The 20,424-nt window shown below is 52.1% G+C and overlaps 1 protein-coding gene across 6 annotated transcripts in view; it reads right to left on the bottom strand.

The window, feature by feature from the left end:
- MAD1L1 (mitotic arrest deficient 1 like 1) overlaps positions 1-20,424 on the bottom strand; it is a 248,881-nt gene that overhangs the window by 179,045 nt on the left and 49,412 nt on the right. For 5 of the 6 annotated variants that reach the window (XM_037815397.1, XM_037815398.1, XM_037815400.1 and 2 more), the window contains exon 10: positions 7,947-8,033. The exons of the other annotated variant lie outside the window; for it this stretch is intronic. In XM_037815397.1, the coding sequence (XP_037671325.1) occupies positions 7,947-8,033 (87 nt within the window). The remainder of the gene's footprint in view (positions 1-7,946; positions 8,034-20,424) is intronic. 6 annotated transcript variants of the gene reach the window in all.

Raw genomic sequence — 20,424 nt, 5'->3', positions numbered from 1 at the left:
TCTGAAGGGAAATCAGGTAACTGATCACTTAGGCATATGGCAAACAGGAAAGTGTATTCTCCAGTGGGATACTATGCCGAGCGCTGTAAACCATCAATCTGCTGCGGTCTGAAACAAAGCAGGGTGTGCAGAGGCCCGTGCGGGGGAGCCCAGCTGCCGAGTGGCCAGGCCGGCCGCAGGAACCCAAGGTGCCAACTCGTCCACTCGACGGCAGCTGCAGCTGCCCGAACAGGAAAGCAGACTCCTCCCAGGCTGGCAGGAGGGCAGGCACAGATGCATGAGTGCATCAGGGGAAGAAGAGGAAGCAGAAGCACAGTCCAGGATCCAGTCGTACAACAACTTCCCCACCCCAGGCAGCTGCAATGTGGGAGGCAGAGACACGACAAACACGGAAACAAACACACAACCCGTCAGCTGGCAATGAGTGCCCTGTGGAGGCGTCCACTCCAGGCCGGGCGGGAGGCCTCTCTGGGAAGGAGCCCAAGGAAGCAAGGGCACGGACGCCACGGACATCCAGACACAGCCCCAGGCCAAGGCCTGCATTGGGGAGCACATCTGAGTGTCCTAGGACAGGGGAGAGGCCCATGTGCCCTCCACTGAGACACGGAGGCAGAGCAGCAAAGAAGGGGAGGCCGAGAGGCCCAGGGTGGCAGGGGGTGAGGGGCTGGGGACCCAGGGCCCACCTTGCTGGGGAAGGGAAGCCCCCGGAAGGTCTGATGGCCCGAGTGACACAAAGGACCTCTGCCATGACAGGCGACCACGAGGGGACAAGGGGAAGCAGGGAGCCTGGGGGAAGCAACGCGGCCAGCAGTGGAGCCGCGCCCAGTGGTCCGGTTCTAACATGGTCTGGAAACAACGCCAAAGTCAGCACCTGTGGTTTAGATGTGTCAAGGGTGGGCACTAGCTTAAGGCCTGGCACCCAGAAAGATGGTGGGGAACGCTGCCCCTGGCCCTGCACTCGCTCACTCTTCAAGGAAATAGGTATCGAATGCCCGCCGTGTGTGTGAAGCTGTGCGACAGCCAGAGTCACAGTGGGAACGACGTAACCCAGATACAGCCCCCACGCCAACAGAGACGACCCAGACAAACGTGGTAACAGTAAACACGCCACAGACAACAGGTTCTACAGGGAAGCCTTGCCTGGGCGGGGTCAGCACAGCCCCCGGGAATGAAAGTTAAGCCAGGAGGCTGCAGCGGAGCCGCTGCTCAGGGGAGGGGCAGCAGCACCCAGGCGGGGCCCGGAAGGCAGGAGCAGGGTGGGGGCAGGGCACGCAGGGCTCACAGCCACTGGCAGGGATGCGCCTTCGCTGCTAACAGAAATGGGAAGTCACAAAAGGGTTTGAGGCCAGGGAGTGACCCGACCTGGTTTACGTTTTAAGCAGATTCCCTCCAACAGTTCCTGGGACTCAGCCGGTAGGGAGGATGGAGTAGAAGCGTGGCGCCAAGTCCTGGCACTGGAGACCTCACAGCGCCAGGTGGAGGCGAGGGGTGGACACCGTGTGCGGTCCAAGCTCGCCAGGCTCCGGGAGGGGCGAGGCTGCCGGGCTGGAGGGCCGGGAGAGTGGGTGCGGCGGGGCTGGGGCCAGGCCCTGGAGGCGGAGGGGCCGCGGGCACGCAGGGGGTGGGGGTGTGGGTGCGGCGGGGCTGGGGCCGGGCCCTGGAGGCGGAGGGGCAGCGGGCACGCAGGGCGGTGGGGGTGTGGGGGCGGCGGGGCTGGGGCCAGGCCCTGGAGGCGGAGGGGCCGCGGGCACACAGGGCGGTGGGGGTGTGGGGGTGGCGGGGCTGGGGCCAGGCCCTGGAGGCGGAGGGGCAGCGGGCACGCAGGGCAGTGGGGGTGTGGGGGCGGTGGGGGCACACGGTCCACTCGGCCCTGACTCTGCACTTGCTGACCATGTGCCGGGAAGGAGCCGGGCAGTGCTGGACTGCAGCCACACAGAACGTGCCCCGGGCTCTACAAGGCCGGGGTCTCCTCAGCTGTCCTGGCCGGGGAGGGCCTTGGCCCCCACCACTTCACCTGCCAGGAAAGCAGGTTCACGGAGCTCCCTCCCCGTCCCTACCCAGATTCCAGGGGCCCCACCTGGCCTGAAGCAGCTTCCCGGTCTGTGCTCCAAGGATGGGCATCAGAGCGGCAGGGACATCCTCCAACAGGCCTCAGCGACCAGCTGCTGCCGAGACAGCTGCCGAGACGGCCCAGGAGACAGGCACGCGATGCCCTCTGGCATCTTCCACTGAAGGCAGGTGGCCCTGAGGGCTGAGTGGAGATAAGGAGGCCTCAGCCCCATCACCAAAAGCCCAGGCCCCTTCCTGCTGAGCCCAGACCAGGGAGGGGGCACGGCCATGAGAAACGCGCCAGTGCAAAGAAGGGAAGGCCTGTGTTCACACACTCGTAGCCACTCTCCCAGAACAAAAATCAGCAGAACCTGAAATCCTGTGAGTGGCCACCACACTCCACACCCCGTCCCAGGGACAGCAAAGGAGCAAGCAGACTGTCGCAAGGGCCCCCATGGGCCGCCCAGGGCTCACCCAAGCAGGAGCCGGGAGTAGGAGACAGGGCATGAGGCCACCAGCAGCTCCCCTCCCAGGCTGGCATGTGCCGGGGGGGTCCATGTGGCTGCAGGACCGCCCGTGGGGGCCGGACCCCCGGGGGGGGGCAGGACTCAGCACCGATGCGCCCCCCCTCCCTGCCCTCCGCACAGGTGCCCGACAGCCCGGAGGCAACACCCCCAGCCTCTCCATCACGTGGTCACCGAGGGCGAGGCCCCAGCGTGGGCCTCCGCCAAACCTGAACTCCGCTTGCTGCTCTGGCACTACCTGCTCAGTGACCTTTAAAACTCACCCCCACCCCCCACCCCCCGGCCCAGGGACACGAACACCTCTCGCGGTCACCCTGTGCGCTCAGCAAGACCGTCATTCACTCCGCCACTCACTCAACCGACGCCCACCGGGCGGCTCCCTGGGCTGGTGCTCGTCCAGGGAGTCACGCAGGTCGCCGCTCCCAGGAGTCGGCACCACAGTGGGGGAGAGCAGCCGAGGGCGAGCCGGAAGGGGCACAGATCACAGGGCACCAGCGGCAGCAGCGTGGCGACACGGAGCACGGACGTGCACGGGGTGCCAGGGGCCGAGACCCCGGTCTGGAAAGTCCCCGAGAGGGCAGTGGAGGGTACAGAGCAGGGGCAACAGTAAAAAACCAAGACGTCAGAGCTCCCCTGTGCTGTAATCTAACTCCCGTCCAGTGGGGAAGAGGTTAGGAGAGGCCTCGAGCTCCAAGGACGGAGAGCAGGGGGACCGGCGCAGAGGAAGCCGGCTGGGGGCTGACGGTGCCTCTTGAGCAGGACACAGCGAGCTGCCTGCCGCTCTGGCAACCGAGAACCCTGGCCCGGCCCCCCACCCACAGACACCGACTTCCTTCTTCCCCCACACAGCAGCCCCCCACATAAAGCAACCACACAAGGCAGTCACATCTCTTAAATAAAAGCACAAAGAACCGTAAGCTCGGCACGGCCTCTGAAAGCGGAGCAGCCCCGCTCCCCTGATGTGGAAGGGGTTGGAAGCCCCTTCCTCTGAGACCACCAGCCCCAGTGCAGGTGAGGCCCGACATCCCCAGTGGGGTGCAGTCTTCGGGTGCTAAGGTAAACGACGACGCCGGGGAAGGTCAACACTTTAGACAAACTTACGGGAGGTGGGACCACAACTCCCTGGTGACAAGGGGTTGAACACACCCACTTCAGGAAGCTGGCACCCCTGGGTCGGTGGGCGGCCCACCATCTTACAGAAGCAGGCGACGCGGGCGGTCAGCACCTGCTCTCTGCGGGCTGCTCCATGCTGCCTTCCTGTCTCAGGCCACACCTCGCCCGGACCACCACCCCAGTACCGGAGACAAGAGGCCCAGGCTGTCCCCCGAGGAGGCGGTGCTCTGGCACTAGTCACGGGGAGAGCTGGACGGAGACCCCGAGCATGGCAGGAACAGTAAGGATTCCGAGGAGGTTCGGGGACCAGAAGAAATGCCGGGAGACGAAAGCCGCCGCTGGCAGCCTCGCTGGGTGTGGGCAGAGAACAGCCCTGGAACTGGGGGCCTCAATGAGCCGAGGGGCCCTCACCCACAAGGAGACCACAGGGAAAGCACTGGTTTCAGCACGTCATGTTAGCAGAGAGGAAGCCTTATACAACACCCAGGAGCTGGCACCCTCTTCCTACCTTCCAGCAGTGTCCTTGAATTAGGCGATGTAGCTTTTTGAGGACAATCTGGCCTTTTAAAGGCCAAATTTCTGAAAATATACAGACCACTGACCCAGCCATTCCAATTGTGAGTTTCTCTTAAGGAAGCAGCATTCAGCAATTTTGCCACCAAGACTCTACTAGAGCACTGTTTATAAACACAAAATATCAAGAAAAATCACAACTGCCCACACTGGCTACACAGAGCAGCCACATCTTGGCATGTTAAAAAGCTACCAAAATGTGAACAAACATTTATTAGCAACAGAAAGATGCACACAATAAGTTATCGGGGGCCAACAGCCGGTGAGCACACGCAGAGCTACACGCCGACGCAGGGAAGAGGGTGGACGCGGCTGCACGTCCTTGTCGACACGATTACTGTCCGAGGCCTTTACTAAAAATGGTGAGAAAACAAAAGTCACCCTGTGGGTTTTTCAACGAGGAGTGCCTTGAAACCTTGCAAGGGACACACCTCAGCCGGCCTGGGCACGAGGCTGGGCTGGGCTGAGCCGGGCTGCCTCCCGTTTAGCCCGGATGTCTGCTGAACCTGCCTCTCCAGGGTTCGTGCAAAGGCCTAAGCGGTTTCAATCCTCTGGGATGTTCTGGCCCCCGAGTGACAGGACTGTTGTGCCCCCAAGAACAGCAGAGGAAGCCAGGCAGCAGCCGGCTCAGTGGGGGGCCGGGGCCGGGCAGCGGCCCCTCTGCACAGCCCTGCGCCCTCCCGGGGGTCTGACCCGACTCCTCCGCTGGTCTCCTTCCGGGATCCGGACACATCGTGCCAGAAGCCCAAGGCGCTCCACAGACGAGCGAGTGGGGTCCTGGGAAAGGCCGTCTCGTGGCCGCACTGCTCGGCCAGGATGGGCCCGGAGCAGGCCCCGCCAGCGCAGCACAGCGCGGAGCGCACTCACACCCGCAGCAGCCCCCGCACACCTCCACCACCGGGCAGACGAAGAAGCGGCCGGCGACGGAGGTCAACTCACGTGCTGGAGCGGCCCGGCCCCTGCTTCCACCCTCCCTCCCAGGGCCGCACGACCCTCCCCTCGAGCACCACCCGCCGCGCCTGTCCACACTGGCCCCCGACCGCGTCCTCACTACCTCTCAGCCGCGGCCTGCTGTCCCGCAGCCTCGAGCCCTTCCACAGAGCCCTTCCACAGAGCCCCTCCGTCCCACCCAGCCAGCGTCTGGAGGGCGGAATATGGCAGCTCCCCTCGACCCCACCCTAGGGCTCACACGTGCCTTTGTTACAATGAGAGGGGCAGTGACTTCCCGGCAGCTTCCAGCACCTGCGAGGCCCAAGAACTCACCTGCCTCCTGGAACAGGAAGCCAGGGCTGCGGGGGGCTGTGCAGGGTGCCAAGGAGAGCAGCACCCGCCGTCTCCCAGGCGCTAGTGCACGCTGGGCACACGCCCCATGTCCTCTTCTGGGAACCTGCCAAGGAGGGCCGCTGGGCCCACAGGCAGAGGGCACAGCCCGAGCACCTCCACAGGGGCCCTGGCGCCTCCCCTCCCGAGTGGACCCACCTGCCCGCGGCAGACAGGCCCGAGGTGACTGCAGGCCCGAGCAGCGCGGCTCGCCCCTTCGCGACATGCAGGGGGGTGTCGGCAGCCCGGGGTCTCCCACTCAGGACCCTCTGGGTAGGGACGGGGCACAGCACAGCCATTTCCACAGACCCTTACTGGGAGACAGAAGCAGCAGCACACCAGTTACCTTCCCCTCCTAGCTCCTTCTGTTTCAAATTCAAAGTAAAAGGAAGAGCACTGCTCGGCAAAACGTTGGAGTTTTAATTTCAAGTCACTTTCAGTGCCCATTTCGTCTGACAGTGGCTTTGAGAGTGAAAGGTAATTTTTATCATTTGAGGTTTTTAAACTAAATTGATGTGATCACGGTCAAAGAAACCAGATGTGTCTAAAAGCCAATTTTCAAAGTGGCATCAGTCCCCAACACAAGACCATTTTCCTGGCCACGAGCAGACACCAAGACACCGTGTCCACAGGATAGGAGGGACGGTGGCGTGACCAGCACCAGCACCCAGGGGGTCCCAGACACACCCTGCAGACCCCCACGGGGGCCCCAGCCCTGACTGCCCGTGACAGCCCCCCACATGCCCCTGCCCACTGCAGGACCCTGGTCTCGCAGGCCCTGCTCGGTTCCAACCACCCCGGCACCCCCATTCCCACGGTCGGTAACAGGTCGGGGCCACCAGGCCCTGAGGGAGCCCTGCTGCCGGGGTCCTTGTCCAGAAAGGGGGTCCAGGAAAGAGCCCCGAGCCCGCAGGGACAGGCAGAGGGTGGGGGCAGTGCTGGGAGGAGCCCCGGCCCGAGCAGGCGGGAGTAAATCTCCCCCTGAAGCCGGTGGTGGAGACCTTCCCAGCACCTGCAGTCGACGCACCCTAATGGCTCTAATACCCTCCACAGACTTCCACGAGTGCAGAAGTGTGCACACACGCACACACAAGCAGGCACACACCTTTGCCACCAAGCTCCTGGCTTCCACGCCACGAGGCAGCCACGCAGAGCCCAGGCTCCGGCCCTGCTCCCAGCACAGAGCCCTTCTCCCAGAGACCCGAGCACAGTGAGGCCACCTTCCTGACGCCAGCCGGGGACTCCGCACAAGGGGCCGCCCCAAGTCGTGCCAGCGGGCACACGCGTCGCACTCGCGGTCGCTCTCCCCTGCCCCACAGCACACACATCACACACACAGTCACTCTCCCCTGCCCCACAGCACACGCGTCGCACACGCAGTCGCTCTCCCCTGCCCCACAGCACACGCGTCGCACACGGTCGCTCTCCCCTGCCCCACAGCACACGCGTCACACACGCAGTCACTCTCCCCTGCCCCACAGCACACGCGTCGCACACACAGTCGCTCTCCCCTGCTCCACAGCACACGCGTCACACACGCAGTCGCTCTCCCCTGCCCCACAGCACACGCGTCACACACGCAGTCGCTCTCCCTTGCCCCACAGCACACGCGTCGCACACGCGGTCGCTCTCCCCTGCCCCACAGCACACGCATCACACACACTCATTCTCCCCCCACTCCACTGCACACAATTTACACACACGCTCGCTCTCCCCCACTCCATGACGTCGCACGCACACCTGCTCTCCCGCAGCTCTCCATGGCACATGCAGAGCACACATGCTCGTTCCACCTGGCTCTCCATGGCACACCTGTTGCACACACATTCACTCTCCCCGGCTCCAGTCTATGCTTCGCACACACACTCGTTCCCCCAGGCTTTCCATATCACACACACACATTCCCGCTCTCCCCCACTCCATGGCACACACGTCGCACACATGCTCACTCTCCCCCAGCTCTCCATGGCATATGCTTCACACACACCCTTGCTCTGCCCTGGCTCTCCACAGTACATGTCGCACACTCTCCCCCAGCTCCATTGCACACGCGTCAGAAACACTCAACTCTCCTCCGGCTCCATGACACCCGCATCGCACACACTTGCTCTCCCCCAGCTCCATGGCACAAACGTTGCACACTTGGTCTCCCCGGCTCCAAGGCACACACGTCGCACACTCACTCTCCCCTGACTCCAGGCACATGTCACACTCCACTGCACACACGTTGCACATTCTCTCTCTCCTGGCTCCGTTACACACATTGCATTCTCTCCCTGCTCCACTGGACACACATCGCACACTTGCTCTCCCCTGGTTCCATTGCACGCACGTCGCACACTCGCTCTCCCTGGCTTCATGGCTCACCTGCTGGTGAGGGAGCTGTTCTTCTCCTGCAGGGCAAGCTCTCTCTGCTGCAGCTCAACGATGAATCTGGAAAGGTCTTCTGGAGTGCTGTGGGGCAAAGAACACAGACTCGGGTCGTTCGTTCCCTGAGCTGGCCCTCGCTCTGCACAGGAAATGGAGGCCAGAACCAAGGGTGGAGCAGCACGAGCTCATGACTCAGACCCCCCGTCAGGGCAGCCTGGTGAAGAAGGATGACTGTGGGCTCTGGGCTCGATGAGAGCAGGGCTGCGACCACGGCCCCTGGTTGTGGCCCACCGGGCACACTGCTTCATGAGCTCTGGTTCCCTTTCCCCCGGAAAAACGGGGCGGCACATACCAAGCAGCACCACCAGGCAGAAGAAATGACTAAGTTAAAAAGCACCTGCCAAGTGCCTGGTGCAGAGAAGGTGCTCAAAAACTGTTTCCTCTCCTCACCGAAACCAGATCCTATCGCTCCCCTGCTCAGAGCCAAAACAAGTGGCAGGTTCCACGTGAGCCGACTCGGCAGGCTGTTCGACTCCACCTTGTCCCCCACAAGCCCCACGCCAACCTTCTCTCTGTCGTCTGAACATTGACCTTGTTCACTCCCAAACCTCTGCACAGGTTAATCCTCTGCTTGTAGTTTCTCCTCCAGGGATTCCCACAGTTATCACTTTCTTAAAATACCACATCTCGGAAAAACTCACTTTCTTAAAGGGGGCGTCCCTGATCAACAGCCCGTGTCACCCGTCTTATATTTGTGTGTGTAAACTTCTTTTCCCGCTAGCATTTACCAACCTTCATAATTACATGTTTATCTGTTCCTTGTCTGCTTCCCCACGACTCTCCAGGAAAGCAGGGATTTTCTTTGGTTCACAACAATATCTTCAATGTTAGAAAATGTTCAGACCCTTAATATTTATTCCAGGAATGAATGAGTGTCACTATTAGCCTATCAATCACCTGGATCCAGACGGCCTCCGAGGTTGCCTCTTCTAACCATCAGGTCTGAGGCCTGAAATCAACTCACTGACAACACTCTCAAGGGTTGCTCCTGCCCTAAAGCTTCGGGGGTCGCGTTACAAGTTTCCCTGGGGTGCAGGCACATGAGCGAAATGCACGTACCTCGCACTTTAAAGGGGCAGTTCAAACAGTGCTGACAATGTGCACAGCTTGTACATCCCCCATCAAGACACAGAGTGCCGCCAGCCCGGGGCTCTTGCAGATTCCTAACACAGCCCCTGGACCTCAGCCTCCACAGAGGGGAAGCAGGAGTTCTTTCCTCATAACTCCACATGACAGCCAGAAACCCCAAAGGGGAGGGACAGGGCACCAGCTGGGGGCCTTGGGTCTGAGGACGGACACAGGGGCGAGCTCCTGGGACCCCAAACTTGGAGCTGAGGACACCAGGAACCCTGAAGACCCTCCCCCAGCCCCCTCTGCTCTGCTCCCTCTGAGCAAAGGCCCAGGAAGGGGTCACCTGGCAGAGAACTTCCGGACATAACCACCCTACACCCCATCTCCAGAGCAGCCAAGGCCAAGCGGGAAGCAGAGCCTGCTGCCCTGGCCAGGCTGTGACAAGGCCCTGGCCTCCCCCACAGGAGGCTCAGGAAAGAACACGGCAGGGGGCAGTGAGGACGCACACTTGCCCCCAGGCGAGGAGGCATCAGTGGAGGCGCGGGGGGAGACAGAGCTCCCAGCCCGGCCCAGCAGAAATGAGGAAACTCCCTCGGATGCCAAGGGGGGCCGTCCAGGAGGGGAGAGACGACAAGCCCCCTTCGCCCGCTGCAGCAGCATCAGAGTAAGCAGCGGAAGCAGATGGTTCAAAGAAAATCCAAAGATTCGTAAGTAATGCGCAAAATGTGCAGTTTCAATTTACAAAATCACTTGCCATAGCAAGAATCAGGAAGATCTCAAACTGAAAGGAAAGAGAAAAATCAATAGATGCCAACACCGAGATGAAAGAGATCTTCAAATTATCTGATGAAAAGTCTAAAGAAGGCAACCTAGAAATGCATCCACATTTAAGAAATTAGAACACACTTGAAAAAACTGAAAAAAAAAAAAAAAAGTCTCAGCAAAGAAACAGAAGATGTAAATAAGAACAAATGGAGACTTGGGAATTGAAAATGCAATGCCCAAAATAAAAATAAAAAACACTAAATGGGTAGACTCAGCAGCAAAATGGAAGGGAAAGAGGAAAGAAGCCACAAACCGGAAGATAGAAAAACAGAAATTGCCCAATTCCATCAAGAAAAAAAAAAAAACTGGAAAAATGAGAATAGAGCCTCAGGAAGCTGTAGGATTACAACAAAGGACCTAAATTCATGGAAAGAGAGGAAAAAGAGGGCAGGCTGGGAAAGTAACCAAAGAATCATACCTGAAAATATCCAAAATTTAGCAAGACAGGAACCTACATATTAAAAAAGCTGAAATAGGAAATGTTATGTTAAATATATTCCACATTAAAAATGGAAGAAAAAAAAAAAAGGCTGAGTAAACACCAAGCATGATAAACTAAAGAAATCCACACCAAGACACATCACGGCCAAACTTCTCAGAACTAAGAGCAAAGCTAAAATGCTGACGGTGGTGAGAGGAAAAAGACACCTGACCTGTAGAGGAAACACAATTTAAATGACAAGAGATTTCTTATCAGAAACCACGGAGACCAGAGAAAACATCAGTTTTCCGTCAACCGAGACTCTCACATCCAGAGAAACTGTCCTTGAGAAAGTCAAGTGATTCCCAGTTGAAGGAAAACCAAGAGAACCTGTCGCCAACAGACCTATCCTAAAAGAATGGATAGAGAAAGCCTGCTATACAAGAAAAAGAAAAGAGAAAAGAGGGAACCTTGGAACGTCAGGAAAGAAAGAACACAACAAGCAAAAATATGGATAAATACAATGCACTCATCTTACCCTCTTGAATGCTTTAACTGAAGTTTCATGGTGGAAGCATTAAATAACAGTGTCTGGTGAACTCAAAATGGATGTACTGGAAATATTTAAGGCAGTGATATTATAAATGGGGAAGAGAACAGTTACATAAGGGGAGGTTCACAGGTACATGAAGTATGAAGTTTCTGTACTTCATGTGAAGTGGTAAAATGACGATACCAACAGATTGTGGTAAGACACACACAGTCAAATAAAACATGCACATTGTGCCAGTTTGAATGTATTATGTCCCCCAAAACGCCACTGTCTTTGATGCAATCTTATGTGGGCAGATATATTACTATTGATTAGATTGTAATTCTTTGAGTGTTTCCATGGAGATGTGCCCCACCCCGCTGTGGGTGATGACCCTGGCTGGCTGGTTCCCATGGAGGCGTGGCCGTGCCCACTCAGCGTGGGCCTTGATGAGTTCACTGGGGCACTAGATAAGCTCAGACAGAAGGAGCGAGCCTGCTGCAGCCCAGAGGGACACTTGGAAGAACACTTCCTCCAAAAAGTCTCTGGGCTTCTGTCTCTCTTGTCTTCTCTCTCTCAGGTCCTGTGCATCCTTGTTTGTTTCTCCCAGGGCAAACTCTGGGCTTCATCTCTTAGCTTAGCATCTCCAACAGTCTCTAAGTGTCAGTATCTGTGTTGGCTCTTGAGCTCTCTGAAGGACTCCAGTGAACTAATCAAGGCCCAACCTGGATGGGCGGGGTCACATCTCCATGGAAATAAAGCAATCAAAGGTCTTACCTACAGCTGTGTGAGTCACATCTCCATGGAAACACTCAATCAAAAGGTTCCACCCTAATCAAAAGATTAACTAGTCTGCCCCTACAAGATTGCATTAAGGAAACTGAACCAAAAAGAAAAACAGACAAATCCCTAACTGTAGTTGGAGACTGTGCTGGTTTGAATCTATTATGTCCCCCAGAAGAGTCATGTTCTTTTAACCCACACTTGTGGGTACAGACTTATTGTGAGTGGGATCTTTTGATTAGGTTGTTTCCATGGAGATGTGACCCACCCAAGTGTAGGTGAGACCTTTTGATTAGATTATTTCCATGGGGATGTGACCCCTTCCATTCAAGGTGGGTCTCAGTTTACTGGAGTCCTTAAGAGAGATCACAGAGAGAAAGAAGCTCAGAGATGCTTAAAGAGAAAACACCCAGAGATATTCTGGAGACAGCCGTTGAAACCAGAACCAGGAGAGAAACTAAGAGATGAAATCCAGAGCTGGCCCCAGAGAAGCTAAGAGAGGACCTCCAGATGCTTAGAGAGAAACACCCTGGGAGAAATAAGCAAGGGCACACAGGAGCTGTGAGAAAGATGCAAGACAGAAGTCCAGAGACATTTTGGACAAAGCCAGGGAAACCAGAAGCTAACCCCGGGAGAGGCCCAGCAGACTCTGGCCCTGCATCTTCCCATGTGACAGAGGAGCCCCAGATGCCAGTGGCCTGTCTTCAGAGAAGGTATCGCCCTGTTGATGCCTTCACTGGGACGTTTTCATTGCCTTGGAACTGCAAATTTGTGAACTAATAAATCCCCGTTGAAAAAGCCAATCCATTTCTGGTATTTTGCATTCTGGCAGCTTAGCAAACTGGAACAGGGACTTGAACATCCCTCTCTCAAGAATTGATAATTGAGGATATGGAAAAATTGAATACAAACATAAATCTAAACCAACAGGATCTGATCAACATTTATAAGCCATTACCACCCAACAACAGCGTGCAGTTTGAATGTATTATGTCCCCCAAAACGCCATTATCTTTGATGTAATCTTGTATGGGCAGACGTATTAGTGTTGATTACATTGTAATTCTTTGTTTCCATGGAGATGCGCCTCACCCAACTGTTGGTGACAACTCTGACTGGATAGTTTCCATGGAGGTGTGGCCCCACCCACTCAGCGTGGGCCTTGATGAGTTTACTGGGGCACTATATAAGCTCAGACAGAAGGAGCGAGCTTGCTGCAGCCAAAAGGGACATTGGAAGAATGCACAGAAGCTGAGTGAGTAGCTGCAGATGAGAGACAGTTTGAATACAGCCGTTGAAAGTAGACTCTTGCTCTGGAGAAGAAAAGAGAGAAACAAACACCCCAAGAGCAACCAAGAGTGACATTTTTGAAGAACTGCAGCCTAGAGAGGAACATCCTCGGAGAAAACCATTTTGAAACCAGAACTCTGGAGCAGATACCAGCCACGTGCCTTCCCAGCTAATAGAGGTTTTCCGGACGCCATTGGCCATCGTCCAGTGAAGGTGCCTGACTGTTGATGCCTTACCTTGGACACTTTATGGCCTTAAGACTGTAACTGTGTAACCAAATAAACCCCCTTTTATAAGAGCCAATCCGTCTCTGGTGTTTTGCACTCCGGCAGCATTAGCAAACCAGAACAAACAGCAAAGCACACCAAGGGCCCACGGAACATACCAAACTAGACCACAAAACAAACCTGAACAAACTTAAGAGTTCAAATAAAATAATACGTTCTCTTACCAAAAGGAATCAAACTAGAAATCAGAAAGATAATAAGAAAATCTCCAAGCACGTGAAACCTAAACACCACCATTCTAAATAATCCATGGGTCAAAACGAAAGTCCCAAGAGGAAAAAAAAAAAAAAACCAAAACATTGACTTGAATGAAAATGAAAATACAATATGTCAAAATTCATGGGACACAGCTAAAGCAGAAAAGACAGGAAAATTTATAGCACTAAAATGCATAGATTGGAAAAGAAGAGAAGTCTAAAATCAATAATCTAAAGCTCCCACCCCATGATCCTAGAAAAAGGAGATCAAAATGAACCCAAAGCAAGCAGAAGGAAAGACATAATAAAAAGAACAGAAATCAATGAAATAAAAACAGAACAGCAGCGAATGTCAATGAAACAGAGAGCTGATTTTTTTTAAAGATCTACAAAGACTGACAACAAAAAAGAGAAAAGATACAAATAACCAAAGTCAGCAATGAATCAGGGAAAATCTTTACAGATCCTAAAAGGATGCTACAAAAAACCTGATACACAGAAACCTGATACCATAAGATTAAATGTACCAATCATCAAAAAATGCAAACTTCCACTACTCATCCAAAGCAAAATAGTCTGAATAGGTCTGTAACTACTTTTTCAATTGAGTATGTAATTTTAAAACACTCCCAAAAGAAATCGCCAAGCCGGCATAGTTTCATACGAAGAATTCATACCAATTATATGTAATTTCTTCCAGAAAGTAGAAGGGGAGGAAACATTTGCAAACCAGACAAAGACAGAACAAAAAAAAGAAAACTACAGACTAATATAGATGCAAAAGCCTTAACATGAATATAGATGCAAAAGCCTTAACAAAATATTACAAATAGAATTCAGCAATATACAAAATGAATCATACACCATGACCAAGCGGGGTTTATTCCAGAGATGTGAAATGAGAAGGACATTAAAAACCAACATAATACAATGTAGTAACATAATACAATGTAGTAACAGGTTAAATAAAAAGCATACGATCATACTGATCAATACAGAAAAAAGTTTTGAAAAATTCAACAATCATTCATGATACAAACTCTGAGAAAAAACAGGAACACAGGGGAGCTTCCTTGATTTGATAGAGTATCTAGAAAATACCTAAAGCTACCATCATACTTGACGGTGAAAGACTAACCACCATCCCACTGTGATCACGAGCTAGGCACGGAGGTTGACCCCACGCTCCTGGTCCAACCGGCGCTGCGATTTCCACAAGTTCCACTCACGGCAGGAGAACAAAGAGGGACGGTTGAAAAGAAAAAAAGAAAAGAAAGAAAGAAAACCGACCTTATTTGCAGATGGCAAGATTGTTTAAATTGAAAATCCCAAGGAATCTACAAAAACAGTTCTACAACTAATAAGTGACTTCAACATGGTCACAGGATACAAGATAAACACATAAAAATCAGGTAGGTACCAAAACTCAACATATAGTAGCATTTACAATTGCTCACAAAATTGAAATACTTAAGCGCAAGTCTAACAAAACAAAAAGGACTTGAATACTGAACCTAAAAAACACTGATAAAAGAAAAACCTAAATAAAGAGATACACAATGTTCACAAATTGGAAGACTCAACATGGTTAAGCTACCATTTCTCCCAGTTTGATATTCAGGTTTAACAGAATTCCTATCAGATTTTTACAGATATAAAAAGGACCGTTTTAAAACCAACACTGAAAGGCAACGGGCGAGGAGAGCCGGTCCCCATCTTAAAGGATCCAGTGGGGGGAGGCACCACCCTATTTAGTAATGAATCCCGTGGTGCTGGCAGAGCGGCAGACACAGATCAACGAAATGGAACAGAGAAGACAAAAGGACGCAAGCAAACATGCCCCAGTCATTTTTCTAATTTTTAAAATTGAGATACAATGTATATACTATGAATGCCACCCATTTAAGTGTTCAAGTCAGTGGTTTTTAGAATACACACAGGTTGTGCAACCATCACCATGATCTAAATCCAGAACATTGTCATCATCCCCAAAAAAGAAGCCGTATACCCAGTTGCTCACTTCCCCACCCCCCAGCCACTGGCCGCCACTGCCCACCTTACACCTCTTGGGACTTGCCTGTTCTGGACATTTCTATAAATGGAATCATACAATAAGGGGCCTTTTCTGTCTGGCTTTTACTGTCTTTCCTGTTTTCAAGGTTCACCCATCTTGCAGCGTGTATCTCACTCCTTTTCATGGCTGAATGACATTCCACCACACGAACACGCCACGTTCTGCCTATCCACTCACTGCCTGATGACCACCTGAGGTGTTTCTGCCTTTTGGCTAACATGAAGAACGCTGCAGTGAGCGCTCAAGTAAAAGCTTTTGGTGAACAAGCCTTCAGTATTCCAGTGAACGCACCTGCAGGGTGACTGGGTCAGAGGGGAACCCCATTTGGCCTTGTGAGAACAGGTGTCCTGCGTGGCCGTGCCACTTCGCATTCTCGGGACACGAGGGTGCCAGTCTCTCCACAGCCTCCCAGCGCCTGTTATGGCCTGTCTTCCGGCCCAGCCGCCATGGTGGGTGTTGGTGGGATCAAACTGAGCTTCTCCTTTGCATTTCCCTGATGGCTATTTATGTCAAGCATCTTTTCATGTACATGAAACACTTTATTTTTTAGAGCAGTTATATTTACAGAAAAATTAACCAGCAAGTACAAAGTTCCACAAACGCCTTGCCACATACACATACAATTATTAACATTTTGCAATAGTGTTACAATTGATGAACAAATATTATTAGAAACGTATTAACTGAATTTCATAGTTTACATTAGGGTTTGCTCTTTGTGTTGTATGATTCTATGGTTTTTTCTCGTTTGTTTTGCAATTTTTGTTGTAGTAACATACACACAACATATAATTTCCATTTCAATCACTTTCAAATGAACAATTCAGTGCTATTAGTTACATTCATGATGCTGTGCTACAGCTTTCACCACCTATTACCAAAACTTTTCCATCCCCCCAACAGAAACTTTGTCCCCATTAACTCCCCATCCCCCCAATCCCTGAAACTGGGAAGCAAACATCCTCCACCTTTGTTCTTTTTCAGGCTGTGCAGGCTATCCGGGGTTCTCTGCAACTCCACATGAACTTCTGGGTCAGCTTGTCAATCCCCGCAAAAAAAGCCGGCTGGGCTTGTGAGACTGCACTGAATATGCAGATCAGTTTGGGGAGAATAATCTTAACAATACTAAGTCTTCTGATCCATGAACATGGGATGTCCTTACACCTACGAAGGCCTTCTTTAATTTACTTCAACAATGTTTTTAGCTTTTAGTGGACAAATCTTGCACTTGTTTTGTTCAATTTGGTCCCAGGTATTTTATTTTTTTATGTTATTATAAACGGATTCTGCCAATTAGAAAACAGCTAAGTTGAAAATAATGCTTATTAACAAAAGGCTTTTTTAAGAAACTGAAAGTTAGGAGGAAACTAACCTCCTAACTTTTCCAACCTCAGGGAGTGTGCCGGTTTGAATGTATTATGTCCCCCCAAATACCATTATCTCTGATGTAATATTGTGTGGGCAGATGTATCAGTTTTGATTAGATTGTGATTCTTTGAGTGTTTCCATGGAGATGTGCCCCACCCAACTGTGGGTGACTCTAATTGGATAATTTCCATGGAGGCATTGCCCCACCCATTCATGGTGGGTCTTGATCAGTGGAGCCACATAAATGAGCTGACAAACAGGGAACTCAGTGCAGCTGTGAGGGACGTTCTGAAGAGGAGCCACAGCCAAGAGGGACACTTTGAAGAATGCACAGGAACTGAGAGAGGAGCTGCAGATGAGAGACAGTTTGAAGATGGCCGTTGAAAGCAGACTTTGGCTCTGAAGAAGCTAAGAAAGGACAAACGCCCCAAGAGCAACTGAGAGTGACATTTTGGAGAGAAGCTGCAGCCTAGAGAGGAACATCCTGGGAGAAAGCCATTTTGAAACCAGACTCTGGAGCAGACACCAGCCACAGGCCTTCCCAGCTAACAGAGGTTTTCCGGATGCCATTGGCCATCCTCCAGTGAAGGTATTAGCAAAAGGCTTTTTTAAGAAACTAAAAGTTAGGAGGAAACTAACCTCCTAACTTTTCCAACCTCAGGGAGTGTGCCGGTTTGAATGTATTGTTGATGACTTTCCTTGGACACTTCATGGCCTTAAGACTGTAACTTTGTAACCAAATAACCCCCTTTAAAAGAGCCAATCCATCTCTGGTGTTTTGCATTCCAGCACCATTAGCCAACTAGAACAGATTTTAGTATCAAAGAAGTGGGGTGCTTTTGCTGCTCAGTTTGCAAATACCAAATGTGTTGGAACTTTTTAAATGCATAAGGGAAGGATTCTGGAAGAATTGTGAGGAGCTTGATAGAAAAGGCCTAAACTGCTTTGAAGAGACTGTGGAAATATGGACTCTAAAGATATTTCTGATGAGGCCTGAGCAGAAATGATGAATGTGTTGTTGCAAACTGGAAGAAAGGCAATCCTTGTTTTAAAGTGGCAGAGAATTTGGCAAAATTGAGTCCTAGTGTCAGAAGGAAGGAAGAATTTGAAAGCAACAACCTGGAGTACTTAGCTGAGGAGATCTCCAGACTATGTGTGAAGGATGTAGCCTGGCTTTTACTTGCAGCTTATAGTAAAATGCAAGAGGACAGAGATAAGCTGAGAAATGAACTCGGTTTCAAAGAAACCAGAAACTGATGGCCTGAAAAACTCTGGGCTTCCAGGGGGTGAAACCCCAGAAGCGACAGTCCAACATGAGGATGCAATCAAATATGGAACCCAGCCACCATTTCAGAACAAGCCAAGATTGGAGAATGAGTTAAGCAGAAAGGATTTGTGGGAAGTCCTATTGTCTGATGGCTTTGACCCCCGTGTGCTTCATGTGAAGCCAACAGAATTTCTGTGAGATTTTTATAGACAGAGCTGTTGCCGGTCGGGACTGGTGGAGACCGACAAGGAACAAATTGAAGGAAAAATTTCTTCAAAGACAGAGCCATGGAGGTTGAGGTCTGGAGTCAAGAGGCCTTGGGCTGGGAGAGCGGAGTGGCCCACATGCATGGAAAGGGTAAGTTTGCCCCGGAGGTCGAGAGTGGGTCTTCCGCCTCAACGCTCTGGAAGTTTTGCCACCCCAGGTCCCAAAGAGGGTGGGGCACATTCCCAGGGAATTGGGGAGAGACTGGCTGCCACCCCACTGTTCTGAAGTGGTTGAGCGTGTGCCCCAGAGATGGAAAGGAATCCGGGTGCTGCCCCGATGTTTGAGGAGGGTGGGGCTGAGAAGGTGGTCTCCCCAATGTCTGGATATGTTGGAGCACTCACCCAAGCATTTGGAGAGGAAAGGGCTGCTGAAAAGGCCCTTTGGAAGGGTTAGACTCCCACTCTCTCAAGCCCCAAGGATGCAACGTTGTTCTGTAAATGACTCTCAGACTTTGAAATCTAATGGAGTCTGTCCTGCAGGTTTTAGGAACTGTTTTGATCCCTTAAACCCTGTTTTCCTTACTGTTTCTCCCTATGGCAATGGGAATGTTTATCCTATGACTGTCCCTCCTTTGTATATTGGAAGCACATAACTTGTTCTAAGTTCACAGATCCATAGCTAAAGGAAAATTATGCCTTAGGACTGACCACGCCTATAATTGATTTTGATGGGATCTCGTACTTACCTATTGTTACTGAAATGAGAAAAAGTTTTTGTGATATTGTGATGGGATGAATGTATTTTGTATTTGGAAAGAATATGTTTTTCTGGGGTCCAGGGGGTGGAATGTGCTGGTTTGAATGTATTATGTCCCCCAGAAAAAGCCATATTCTTTGATGCAATCTTGTGGGGCAGACATATTAGTTGGGATTAGGTTGTTTGCATGGAAATGCGCCCCACCCAACTGTAGGTGATAACTGATGAGCTATTTCCATGGAGGCATGGCCCCACCCATTCAGGGTGGGCCTTGATCAGTGGAGCCATATAAATGAGCTGACAAACAGAAGGAACTCAATGCAGCTGTGAGTGACATTGTGAAGAGGTACTACAGCCAAGAGGAACACTTTGAAGAAAGCACAGGAGCTGCAGATGAGAGACAGTTTGAAGACGGATGTTGAAAGCAGACTCTTGCTCCGGAGAAGCTGAGAGAGGACAAATACTTCAAGTGTAACTAAGAGTGACATTTTTGAGGAACTGCAGCCTAGACAGGGACGTCCTGGGAGAAAGCCATTTTGAAACCAGAACTTTGGAGCAGACGCCAGTCACGTGCCTTCCCAGCTAACAGAGGTTTTCCAGACACCATTGGCCATCCTCCAGTGAAGGTACCTGATTGTTCATGCGTTACCTTGGACACTTTATGGCCTTAGGACTGTAACTGTGTAACCAAATAAACCCCCTTTTATAAAAGCCAATCCATCTCTGGTGTTTTGCATTCCGGCAGCATTAGCAAACCAGAACAGGGAGTTACTAGAGAAAAATAAATAAGTAAATTAACAAGCAAATACTTCTAAGCCAAAAGATAGATTTATCTGAAACATTTTACAGAGAGCTTTCGATGTTCTGTATTTTTCTGTTACTTACTCAAGGGGCATCGTTACTAAGTCAACGAGATGCTTCTACTGCCCAGGAACCCAAGAGAGCACACATGCGTGTGCATCCACCTGCAGGAAGCCCCGGCCCGGGGGTACTGCTGCCCGCGCTGCAGGGGGCCAGGCTCAGCCCGGGGCCAGCAGAGCGTGCTCTCCATGTGTGCTGGCTTGGTGCTCCAGCACGGCATCTTGCTACCTTGGCTGCTGCCCAGCCCCTATCGAGGAAGACGTTCATCCAAGGCAAGAAGCCAAGCAAAAGGACGCAGAGGGGGTCGGTGCACTCGGACCCAGCCGCTGCCCTGGCAGGGACTCGTTCCGAGGGAGCAGCCGCGACAGGCACCACACAGCACAAGCAGGCCGTGCCCCATAGCACTGCTTCCAGTGTGGAAAAACAAACAGCTCCACCTCAGAAAGCACGTGAGCAACTTCTCGCAGCCACAGTAT

Source organism: Choloepus didactylus, chromosome 21, assembly GCF_015220235.1.
Source record: "Choloepus didactylus isolate mChoDid1 chromosome 21, mChoDid1.pri, whole genome shotgun sequence".
NCBI lineage: Eukaryota > Metazoa > Chordata > Mammalia > Pilosa > Megalonychidae > Choloepus > Choloepus didactylus.
This window is presented reverse-complemented; position numbering and strand designations above follow the sequence as displayed.